This window comes from Eleutherodactylus coqui, chromosome 2, assembly GCF_035609145.1.
Source record: "Eleutherodactylus coqui strain aEleCoq1 chromosome 2, aEleCoq1.hap1, whole genome shotgun sequence".
NCBI classification, from domain to species: Eukaryota; Metazoa; Chordata; class Amphibia; order Anura; family Eleutherodactylidae; genus Eleutherodactylus; species Eleutherodactylus coqui.
This window is the reverse complement of record NC_089838.1, coordinates 234,019,672-234,031,855: the sequence shown is the minus strand read 5'-3', so window position 1 is coordinate 234,031,855 and position 12,184 is coordinate 234,019,672. Positions and strand designations below refer to the sequence as shown.

Below are 12,184 nucleotides of genomic sequence, written 5' to 3'. Positions count from 1 at the left end.
AACACTAAGCGGCTCCTTGCTTACACAAGCCGATAAAAACCAAGCGACTGATAAGTGAGCGATTTCTAAGCGGCCATGTGTACATTGGATGCTTATCGGCTGAATTCAGCTTTTTCAGTGAGAATTCAGGTGATAATCACCCCATGTAAAGTACCCTTTAACTATAGGTGACCTATTCTGAAGAACGGACAATTACAAACCAGTAGAAAAGGCAATGTACTTCTATTTTAATGGATTGACACTTCACTTGAAGGCAACAAAAAAAACAAGCAAAAAACAAACACAACCTCATGGACAGAGATTCAAAGTACCATATATAACCTTACATGCACAGTTTGCTCTTCGAAAGCTTGAAGAATAATTCAGGTTTTGCATTGAAGGAAAAAAATATATATATCACATTTGGTTTATAAACTAAAACTGTGGATCCTTTTGGACTGTGATCCCTGGACATTGCTGGCACTACAGAATAAGGCACCGCTGACATTAACAGAACTTCTCAAGTCTTAATTTTGACCAGTTGATCCAAAACCGCCAGCACCTCGCTCTGTATCATCTAGGACCTGCAGAGCCAGAAGGAAAAAATAGCTATAATATTTAACAATGAAGGAGGGTAGATTTAATAACCATCAGTTTTGCGGATACAACGGAAACAGAGCTACATTTTGGTATACTGCACCCCCTTCCCACCGCAACAGTTGGTTTTCTTATATTTGGGAGGGGTTATTTTAACGATGCAGTAAAAACGACACCTTTATTCTATATGCTAATAGAATTATGACAATACCAAATTTCTAGTTTATGTTGTACAAGACAAAAAAACAAACAAACCCCACACACACCTTGAATTGCTTTTTGTCACCATTTTTGACCAACAATAACTATTTTTTGGTTGATTGAGCCGTGTATGGAACACAAACTAGCGCTGCGGAATATGTTGGCGCTATACATATAAAGATTATTATTATTTTGGGGTACAGACAAATACCACTTATTTTTTTTGCCCTCAGAGACAGGCATGACAACCTAAATCAAAACAAAACTCTTGGTACTGAAAACCGTTTTCTCATGGTGTCTATAGCACTAAATAATGAGGTTTTTTTTAAAAATAAAAAAAATTTGAACTTTTCCAGACACGGCAATATCAAATTTTTAACCAAATATTTTTTTTATGGGACTGAAAATTGTGTTGTTTTTTTTTTAAACTACACCTTCAAATAGAGAAACTAGGAATTGTCTGATTGGATTTGTACCGCAGTAAATTACAGATTTACAGGCATTGTTTTATTAAACGGGTTGTACCAGAAGCAACTTTTATGACTTATCCATAAGATAGGTGATAAAAGTTCGACTGATGAGGGCGTCTCAAAAGCCCACCGATCAGACTTTTATCACCCATCTTGTGGATAGACGATTTCCTAATTTTCGCTGCCTTATGGCAACCCTGAGCACCTTCACAAGACCCCAGACTGCCATAGTAACTGCATCTCACAATCTCTTTCAACAGAGCCCCTTCCCTTTGGGCCATTTAACAGTATTAACAGCAGCATCTAAAAGCCTATACAGCTGACATCTGAGTACTCTGATCCTGGCCACATCTGCTTTACAGCGGATGCCGATACGGGGTTAACAGATAACAATTACAGTGTAAAGATACAATCATTTACAGCAGGTATTTATCATTACAATCACCTAGTCAGCAGAAAGGCCAAACAGATACCAAATTACTTACTTTAACTTCCTCAAGTTCGGGATAGACTATTTGCTCACATATCAACTGAGCTATTCTGTCACCTTTCTTAACTAAAAAGGAAAAGTTTAAAAAAATTAAAAGATATTTTAATATTCATTTATCCAAATGTAGCATTTTAAAAAGAAAAACACAGAAGAACTTTCCCTCTTAGTATTATGAGGGTTTGAACAGTCTCTGTAAAACCCACATGTATTAAAAAAAAAAGAGGAATATACCAGCATAAAATGACCTATTGCTTTAGCTAGACTTGTAAATCTGTCAGCTGCTAAGCTTATGGGCTCAGAAGTAGCCGACCCACCAAGTCCTGAGATGTAGATTTTATACTTCCCTCAGTGTCCGCGCTCAAACCCACCGCTGAATGCATTGAGTGGGCTATAGAGGCACATGAGCTGGAGGATTACTTAGTGCACTTATGTAGTCCGCTCAATGTACTGAGTGGTGGGTTTGAGCGCTGACACTGTGGGGAAACTGGAAATGGCGAGTATAAGAGTTTGGTCATACTGCGGAATTCTCTGCATAAACTCCGCCTCTATAAACCGCATCTTGCTGGCACAGCTTTTGCATTGGATCTGCGTGCAGATTTAGGCCCGTCAATGGGCAAAATCCACATATGTAATACTCAAGTGAAAAATTGCGTTTCTGCATCAAGCAGTGATAGGTCAGTCACTTCTTGACATGGAAACTCCCTGAAAAGCAATTTTCCATGTTGGAATCCCACACACAGATTTTGCCCATTGACAGGCCTAAACCCATGCACGGATCTGGGCCAAAAACCACAGCAGAAAGATGCAGATTTTGCAGCGGTTTTTAGAGGCGAAATTCACACAGAAAATTCTGCGATGAATTCCACCGTGTGAACATACTCTAGGGGTGGCTAACAGCATTTTTTTTTCCTTTTTTGCAGTTTTTCAAGCCAAAGTCATAGATGGGTTTGAGAAGAAAAAAAAAACTTCTCTTTGCTGTTCTGTGGAGTCTTGTAAGCTACCGTTACTGTATCAGAAGGTTTCTAGAAGATAATTTAATGATAGAACGTAAAGGACAAGTCCTGTAACAAAATACAGCAGTCAGGTGCAGAAGGTTCACCCTCATGACACGTATGACAGTCTACACAAGCCAAACCTTACTTTATACAATGGGACATACCAGCAAAAGGCTCCTTCCCAAAATTGAATAATACAACTCCAACATTTCCTCTGTAGTCTTCGTCAATAACACCCGCTAAATAGGAAGAGACGACAACAAAAACTGTAAGAACTTCTAAATACTATTTTGATTCCCTTTTAAAATGCAATGACCTAAAATAACACTAAGGCTCTATAAAGTGTGAACGGAGGGAAGCGATGTGGAATGGCCTTTGCAATACAGAAAAATATTCTACATTGTGTCATAGGGTTGGAAAATAGACTGCAGTCATCAGTGGAAAAAAATGCACATTGGTGCTGGCAGGTTAATTTGATGGCCCTCAGATGCAGCTCTAACTGTGTCAGGGCCTTGGCTCTAATAGCTGCCTACGCCTTCCAGCTGTGGAGGAGAGGACAATGTTACATTGTGATTGGATTTCTATAGAGTATTCAAAATGTTGGGAAACGAAGATAAAATATTTCAGTCTAAATAATGCAGCATTAGTAACAAAAACAAGACTGCCACACATTAACGTCAAACTTATTGGCGAACGCGCCATTTTAATAGAACGTATCACTCGACCGGCTTCATGTGGAGTTTATAAAAATTCTAGCATTTTTAATGGAGATAATTTCTATGTTCAAAATGCTGTGGCCAAAATGATATACAATGCATATTTTTGGGTCAGTATGCTCTGGATATAGCATTATTCCCTACATAGAAAAAAAAAAAAAAAAAAGAGGGTGGTCACAACACACATTAGCATTGAAAATACTTCCTGGCATTTTAAACTGAATGGCAAAAAATAAAATCAATTCTGGTATCCTGATGGCATATCGTATGGTACACTCAAGGTCAATATTAAAGGGAGCCCATCACCTCCAAATAGCACTAAAAACTTAGTTATGGTGCTGTCCAGGGAGGTGACAGAGCCAGGGGATGCCTTTTTAATCCTCGCCTGCCCTCTCCGATCCTACACTGTGCAGTCAGCGCACAGCACAAAAATCTGTACTCATGGCAATCTGAAGAGTCAGATAGTTGTGCCATGCATGGACTTCACCGATGCACAGGAACTAGGGAGCCGGAGAGTATACAAAAATACATCCTTCAGTTCCGTGTCATCTCCCCGAGCAGCACTGTAACTTAGTTTATGGTGCTGTTTGGAGGAGACATGCTCCCTTTAACCTCTTTAAATGGTGAGCAGAAAGCCTCCTACTACTTATAATAAAAGCCTGGGGTGGGATCCTAAAACTGCTGTAAACTCCTGCAGTGATAATGGGAACACAGTAAATGCAGCAATGCTTAAAAGGGGTTTTCCGTGGAAAATAGCATTAATGACCCATCATCAGGATAGGTCATCAATAGCTGATAGTCCAGGGTCCGTCGACTGATCAGTTGGGTGGATGCATGCTGTCAGTGACGCAAACACAGAGATTGACACTGAAGCAGCAGAAGTCTCTGAGCCGACCTCAGTGTAGTGGCCGTTGCTTGTAACTGCAGGCACAGCTTGTGTTGATTTCAATGAGACATCAGCCTGCAGTTACAAGTGCCGGCCACTACACAGAGGTTGGCACGGAGACTTCCACTGCTTCAGCTCAGACCTCTGTGTATTTGCAGCGTTGATGGAATGCGCCCGCTCAGCTGATCAGTCGGTGTCCCAAGCGATGGACCCCAGCCAATCAACTATTGATGAGCTATCCTGAGGTTAGATCATCAGTAGTATTTTCCATGGAAAACCCCTTTAATATATAATTCTACATGCAAGGATTACCTCCAACATCAATGAAGTGCTTGGCTGCCAATCCAGATCGTGGAGCTAAAAACAGGAGGAGGAAAAAGTTAAAGGAATACATGAGGCACATGGAAGACACTCCTCAGCATAGTATGGGCTGTGACCCACTACTTCTTACTGCACAGCTGTTAACTTTTAAGGCCCTTTTACACACAACGATGATCAGTCAAAATTCGTTTGGACGAAAACGAGTGATAACTTTGCATGTAAACGCGGGCTTCACGCACTTTATTTGAACGATGGATTTGACTTCACATAAAATCCATCGTTTGGCCGCGGAAATACTGAGCAAATTATTCCATTTGACCGCATTTCGCTCATCTTTCAAAAGACTGCAGGATGTTCTCCCCGCGGCATGTTTATATTAGCCATGAGGAGAACAATGCAGCTGTTTGCAAGGCTGGGCGTGTGCTTAAACACATGCTGGGCTCTGCAAACAACTCCTACAGATACTTTTACATGAAAATTAATACAATATGGTCATTAACACTTTATGAAAATAGATCCCTAACTCATTAGTTTGAAAGATTATCTTTGCGTGTAAGAGGACCTTTATGGTCACATGAATGTCTTGAATCTGAGACAAGCACCTTTGTATAGTGACTGGCCCCAGGATTTATGCTTGCTTTATCCCCCCTTTTATAATGTAAAATGCTGTATTACAGCTGAGGACTTCTGTAGACTGATGATCTTCGACGACATCGAGTACCAACCATGTAATTCTACAATGGTGTAGCCTTTTACCAACAGTCTGCAAAGTAGCAGAAACAATTCTGGCACTGATGTGGATGAATAGACCCCTGTGCTTTATTGCTTCACTATAAAAGAAAACAGATTTACCAACTTTGAGTGTCTGGGTAGTTTCTGCTATTTCTCAAGTGCTGATGAGTAACAGTCTCCTTGGAGCACAAGTGTTAAACTATTCCGTTTCACTCCTTATGAAGATGGAGGTGAGCAACATTTTAACCTGTTTTGTGCAGTATGCAAAGAAGGCAAGAGTGTGAAAAGGTGTTTTCTCACTTTTTACCATTGATGACCTATATCAGGCTAGATCAGTAGTAGATTGGTGGACATCCTCTGCTCTGGATGCCTGCCGTTCAACTGACCCCCCCGGTCTGCTGTCAGCAGGGCCAGACATCCTCAATGGTGCTCAGGGACAAAAATGCAATATTATGCCTGACTCCTAATTTCATTTGGAGTGAAGCTGCCCTTTACACTTCTGGCCCCGATACACTGGCAGCAGGCCCGGAGGATCAGCTTGCATCCAAAGTGGCGGATCCCCACCTATCTGTTATTGATGACCTATCTTAGGGTGCATTTACACTACAAAGATGATTGCTCAAAACATGGCTTTTGAGCAATCATTTTGCATAAACTATTAGTACTAAGTAGTAGCGTGTGAGCCTCTGGGAGCTGTATTCAGGGAACAGACCTCCCGCTGTTTCCTGATTACTTTCGCTTTGATCTGCCGGCAGGGCTGACAGCTGATACAATGTTATCAGCTGTAATAAGCTTTTTCTGGGCAGAGCACAGCTTGCGGTCCTGATTATTAGCTGTTCTGCCAAACAGTGGTAACAATCAGTTTGGAAACCGCAGACTTTTATATCGGTGTATTTTCACCTGCATCATGCCCGCACTACACAACGTTTTGGATGGATGTATAAGCACTAATAATTTGTGGTTATACAGATTTTTAGGAGAGCTAGTTGGAAACAATTGTTCATCCCTAAGGGAAATCTGGAAACTCTCCTCTAGGCACAATCGTTATCACTAAAAGGGCTTATTCACACGAGGGATATTCTTGCGAGAGTTTCGTATGATGCGCACAAAACTCGCATGAATATGAAATCCATTCTTTTGAATGGATTTATTCACCTGAGCAATTTCCCCCTCACATGTTCTATCCTTGTGCGTTCCTGTGGATCGCCTCGCCCATTGTTTCCAATTGAACCTTAAAAGATATTGCATGGCACTCGCATGATGTGTGATGCGTATGTAACGTGACTTTTCCCATTGAAATCAACGAGAAACACTTGCAAAGCTTTGACGCACGTGAAACACGTATCTGAGGATCGCAATTTTCACAGAAGTGAAGAGAGTTTTTTTTTGTTTTTTTTTTAAAAATACATCTGTGTAAAAAACTCACAATGGCAAGTGTGATACCAGGCTGAGTTTCCTGGCCCGATATGAAGTTCGCCCATGTGAATGTGGCCCTAGTGTAGCCTTAAGCAGGCATGGCTACAGGTCCCCAGGGTTGATGGACCAATTAAAATGTATATATTTTTTTTCTTTTGTTAATTAAAAATCAAATGTCAGTCAATATTCAGGTAAGAGTTAATATTTACTTTCCATAACTGCCAGGTAACCATCCCTCTAACGCTCCGGACGTAAGGGTTTACAGCTGGAGCAGAAGTTACGTCACAGAGATACAAGCTCCATCACATCATCCCTTTTCCCTTACAGAGTAAACTACAGAACAGTCTGAACTCACCGACTCTCCCGTAGCACCCGCTGGGAACGCTGATCTGGATGTCCGTTTTCACGATGGCTTTATCTTGTGGATCAATAGTGTAATCATAGGCGCTAAGCAATGGAATGAAATAAGAGAAATCAGACCATCCATCAGCTTGTTCTGCGTGCAGATAAATACAGCCACGTCCTTTGCTTTCACTACCAAAGTTTGAAAGGAATATTCAACAAGAAACAACTTTGCCTCAACGGCATTCATCACATTGTATAAATGGCAGCCTTATGTCCACTGGTAGATCAGATTCCGCATGCAGGAGCCCGTGGCAGAATCCCACCCTGCGGGTCTTCTACTTGCCCATCCGGGTCTTCTATTTTCTTCACTGCAGATGTGAGTGGAAGCGCAAGCTGGTGCCACACAGGTGCAGTGGAGGGTTTTTTTAATTTATTTATTTTTTTAACTCCTGCTTTCCCACAGAATCCGTGGCCCGTCTAATTGAATTGCGGACGGGCGGCAGATTGGACGGCTTCCATTGACTTCAACGGGAACCGCACTGCAATGGAGCATGCTGGGATTTGTTTTTGCAGACCAAAAAGGTCCGCAAAACAAATCTGCACGCGTTAAGTTAGCTCATGTTTCTCTATGGGCGGCTTGAACTGTGGATCGTCCGTGCTGGTGACCAGCGTGGATTTCACAATTGAAGTGCGCCCATGCTCTTCGTGTTATGGTCTGGCAGTGTAATGGGCCTTCAGTCGGCAGATGTAAGGCCACCGCTAGGCCTCGGGCTACCACTGGTACCCTGCGACAGACTCATACTAATGTACTGTAAAGAGCCAAAAGCAGCAGAGTAAGCCGCCATACTGACCAGCAGCGGTACCCGTTAATTTCAATACACCCCAAGGACTCAATCACATGGGCATATTGTTACCGCGCATTACATAGGCGTAATGTGTGCTGAACGGAGGCAATGGACAGGATAACCAAGCGATTTGCAAGAACTATAACTTGTTCAAAGAACCATTTTAGGGTGTTTTTTTGGGGGGGAGGGAAACAGGCATTTTTTAATGGCACCACTCCGGGGTACATATGTCTTGTATGTTAATTTTTGGGGGAAGGTGGGTTGGAGCTCTTTGAGGGCTTGTTTTTTTGCAAGAAGAGCTGCAGTTTTTATTGGATCCATTCTGAGGTACATGTGACTTTTGGATTGCTTTCAATTGTGTTGTTTGGGAAAACCAAAGAAAAATAGCAATTTTTACATTTTTAAAGATTTTATAACTTTTACCATGCACGATAAATAAAATCTTGTCATTGCTTGTGTCATTATGAATGCGGTAATACCCATTATGTGTTTCCTTTTCTACTTTTTTGGGGGTATTCTATCCCTTAAACCCCTTCCCGCCCCATTATGTAACAGTACGCCATGGGAGCAGGGTACTTCCCGCAAAATTACGTACCCTTACGTCATAGGGATAGCGCAAGATCATAGCAGCAGGGGGAATCGGAGATGCGCACCCCCCCCCCCCTGCTGTTAACCCCTTCCCTCTGACTCCAGCCGGCCCTCGCGATAACATCGCAAGAGCCCGGCTGGTTGCTATGGCAACTGGACGCCAGATACCGGCGGCCTGTATTGCCATAGCCTGTGATCGCTATAGTAACGATAAGGCATGGCAGGAGAGGAGTCCTACCATGCCTTATCGTAGCGATCTGCAGTCCTGCTGTGTAAGTCCCTCAGAGGAACACAGATTGTGTAAAAATAAGAGCAAAATAAAGTACAAAAATAAAAATGTTAAAAAAAGTTAAACCCCTTTATGCTTTTTCTCATATTAGCATTAAAAAAAAATTAAAAAACCCACATATTTGGCATCGACGCGTCCATAATGTGTACAATAAATTGAATGTTTTTTATCCTACACGGCAAAAAGTGTTAAAAAAAATGCTAAAAAACTGAGGCAAAATGCAAATTTTTAGCATTTTGCCTCCCAAAAAAAGCAATAAGTGATTTAAAAAAAGTGTGTACCCCAAAATGGTACCAATAAACACTACAGCTTGTTTCGCAAAAAAATAAGCCCTCACAGAGCTCCGTCCATGGAAAAATAAAAAAGTTATAGTACTTTGAATGCCGTGAGTTTAGAAAAAAATAACTTCCAAAAAAAGGGTTTTTATTGTGGAACAGTGGAACCACCTAAAAAAAAAAAAAAGGATTTTGGTATCGTTGTAACTGTACCAATCCGCAGAAAAAAATGTAGTGTGTCATTTATGCTGCATAATTAATGCTTTAAAAAACAATTATGGCAGAATTGATGCGTTTTCTCTCCCTACGATTAAAAAAAAAAAAAAGTTTTACAATGTAGTCTATGTACCCAAAAATGGTACCAATAAAAACTACAGTTCGCCCCGCAAAAAACAAGCCCTCATACGGCCGCGTCGACGGAAAAATAAAAAAAAGTTATGGCTTCTGAAAAATGGAGATGAAAAAAATACCAAAAATAGTTTGGTCCGCAACGCCAAAATAGGCCATGTCATTAAGGGGTTAAAAAGGGGTTTTACCAAGGGAAAAAAATTAGTATTTTTTTTAAACTAGATTTTTTTCCTCTAAATTAAAGCTTTTCTTTTGTTTACCCTATAATTTAGTCCCTGAAGGTGCGATCATTAGGATAGTACACTGCATTATTTTATGCAGTGCATTATACTAAGCCTATGACAGCAGCCTATTAGACTGCCAGAGGCAGGGCCTAGTAGGCTGAGTTACATGGCAGACACGGAGGCCTCTGTCAGGCTTCCGGGCTGCCATGGGAACCCATTGGTACCTTGCTATCACACTGGGGTGGTGATGGGTGATAGAAGGTGCCCTCTCCCCATGTCATCTGCTGACATGTTGCAGTTGCTGTCCTAAGTATAAAGCCCATTAGTGAGGTCAGTAAAGGGCCATATTGGTGGGCACTAAGGGGTTACAACCCTCCCAAGCTAAGCAAAAACATTTCTGAGAGGGGCCGTCCCATTACCAAAAATACTGCAACCAACATGCGGTGAATGCCTCCGTACAGGAAGAGCTCGCCGCTGCCTTTGCTTAAAGACAGAAGTTCTGCAGTGAAAGAGGCCGTCGTCCATAACTAACCACGAGGGGGACGGCCCACCTGGGGATCGCTTCTTCTGATACTTTTAGGATGGAGTCACATTTTATTTCGGCACACACACTTGCAGTTTTTAATGCTTTTTCAGCCAAATCCAGCAGTGGCCCCGTTATGGTATTTAGGGCCCTTTCTTTATCCACTTCTGGCTTTGGTTCAAAAAAAGTACATCAAAAACTGCTGAGACGCCATTCTTAGGGCTCATCCACAATTTGTCTGTAAAATGCGCAGTGTTCTTACCGCCCGACCTTAAGCCGGAGTCACACAGGCGAGGAAAACAAGAAGAAAAAGCACGAGATTTTGCGAGGCACAAACCTGAACCCCATTCTTGTGAGGTTATACACCGCAGCGATGCAGGAACATATCGCAGCATGTTCTATCTTACTGCGAGATCTCGTATCGCAGCGCCCATTGTATTCAATGGAGGCGGCTGCAGCACTGCCCTCACTGAGAGCAATGGGAGAAGTCCGGCAGAGGATCCCTGCGCCCCCAAAGTGATGGGAAGTCATTTTCACATGAACACGCCTCGCATCCACGTGGATTCCACATGGCGGGGAGCGCGATATGAGGGCGGGATTCACAGCCCGATATGCTCGCCTTAGGGCTTAAACAAACGTATGCGTAAATATGTCCGCCCGCATGGCACGTATTTACGCATGATTGCAATTGGCGTTTGCCAGAAAAGCTGAAGCGAATCAGAAGATAAAGTTATAACAGACCGGCGGGACGCAAACTATGAGCCACGTCCCACATGTTACGGTGCCAGCCGGGCTGGTGGAGCCACGCAGAGAAAGCCAGACGCCCAAAATGTAACGTGAAAACAGCCCAACGCCGCGTGGCATGGTCGAGCGCGAGATTTAATGCAATTGCAGCCATCTGATAAAATAATACATCTCCCCTTCCTGTTACTTGTACACATGTGCCCCACATACACACATATATATATATATATATCACACACATACATGCATGCATGCATGCATGCACACTTACAGTATATATACCTACTCCCAGGTGGGGACCTACCTGTACAGGTCGTAGCCCGCAGCCCTGCAGGAGCCTCGGGTAGGAGTGCACGCGTGTTCCGACAGCTTGGCGAAGCGCAGGACAGGGGAGCAGTTATCACTGACATCTTCCTTAGCCCGTTTGGCGGGAGATGACGGGACAGGAGTGAGCGGCATGATGGGGACAGAACACAATGAGCTCAAAGTCCCGCCAAATTCTTAAAAAGCCCGCCGAATTCTATAAACACGTCATTTCCCACACCTCCTCCAGCCTCCCGACTGTCTGTATCGCCCCCAGCACTATGTACAGAGCATGCTATTATATACATTATCTACATCGTAACGACCTGTAGAACTACGAGTCCCAGAGTTCCGTGCGGCCACCCCCCATCACTACACACGAGTACCGGTAGAGGGGCAGGATGGGAGTCGTAGTTTATATTGGCGTAGGGTTTTGTAACGTTATCTAGTGGACGGAGAGGACGACTAATCCCCGTCTACCATAGGGATGCCTTTACCTCGTCTGCTGTAGGCCGGAGAGGGCTGGCGGAGGCGGCGGGGAACGGTCCAGCGGCCCCGGCACAGCCACCCTGAGACCAGATGCAAGGCGCTCAATGTGGCCGCCGACATGCTGCGCAGCGCCGTGCAGGACATGTGATCTGCTCTACCGCGCCCCTAGTGTCCGCGCAGCCTGCATGTACTTACCTGTGTGCACCTACCGCAGGGGCCGCGGACAGCTCCCTGGGGTAGTAATGTGTGTTGTGGTTCTGCTGACATGTTTATCCCTGCCTTTGTATCCGTACGACCAGGGACAGGCTGATAGAGTTTGGCCGCCATAATACTAAAATGCGTCCCGACCCAAACTGCGCGTCTTACATTTCCACAATGCTCGGCGTTCGCGTCGCACTTCTGCATTAC

At 43.4% G+C, this 12,184-nt stretch overlaps 1 protein-coding gene across 2 annotated transcripts; it reads right to left on the bottom strand.

Annotated features, from left to right (window-relative positions):
• Positions 1 to 203: 203 nt before the first annotated feature.
• Positions 204 to 11,907, bottom strand: DUT (deoxyuridine triphosphatase). Of its 2 annotated transcripts, XM_066592614.1 has the most exons (7): positions 11,785 to 11,907; positions 11,289 to 11,394; positions 7,159 to 7,250; positions 4,647 to 4,691; positions 2,897 to 2,971; positions 1,733 to 1,803; positions 204 to 563 (listed from the first exon to the last, which is right to left on the bottom strand). In XM_066592614.1, the coding sequence occupies exons 1-7, from the start codon at positions 11,894 to 11,896 to the stop codon at positions 507 to 509; spliced, it is 558 nt and encodes a 185-aa protein (XP_066448711.1). In that variant the 5' UTR covers positions 11,897 to 11,907; the 3' UTR covers positions 204 to 506. The 2 variants fall into 2 exon arrangements, with proteins under 2 accessions (XP_066448711.1, XP_066448712.1); XM_066592615.1 differs by lacking the exon at positions 11,785 to 11,907 and having other exon boundaries at positions 11,289 to 11,535.
• Positions 11,908 to 12,184: the final 277 nt, after the last annotated feature.

What these genes read in the sequence shown, in the direction of transcription:
- DUT (XM_066592614.1), bottom strand. Translation starts at nt 11,896, where the DNA reads ATGTCGGCGGCCACATTGAGCGCCTTGCATCTGGTCTCAGGGTGGCTG. An exon ending in GCGGGCTACGACCTGTACAG is followed by an intron (nt 7,251 to 11,288) that starts GTAGGTCCCCAC and finishes TCCATTGCTTAG; the next exon opens with CGCCTATGATTACACTATTG. An exon ending in TGGGAAGGAGCCTTTTGCTG is followed by an intron (nt 1,804 to 2,896) that starts GTATGTCCCATT and finishes TTTCCTTTTTAG; the next exon opens with TTAAGAAAGGTGACAGAATA.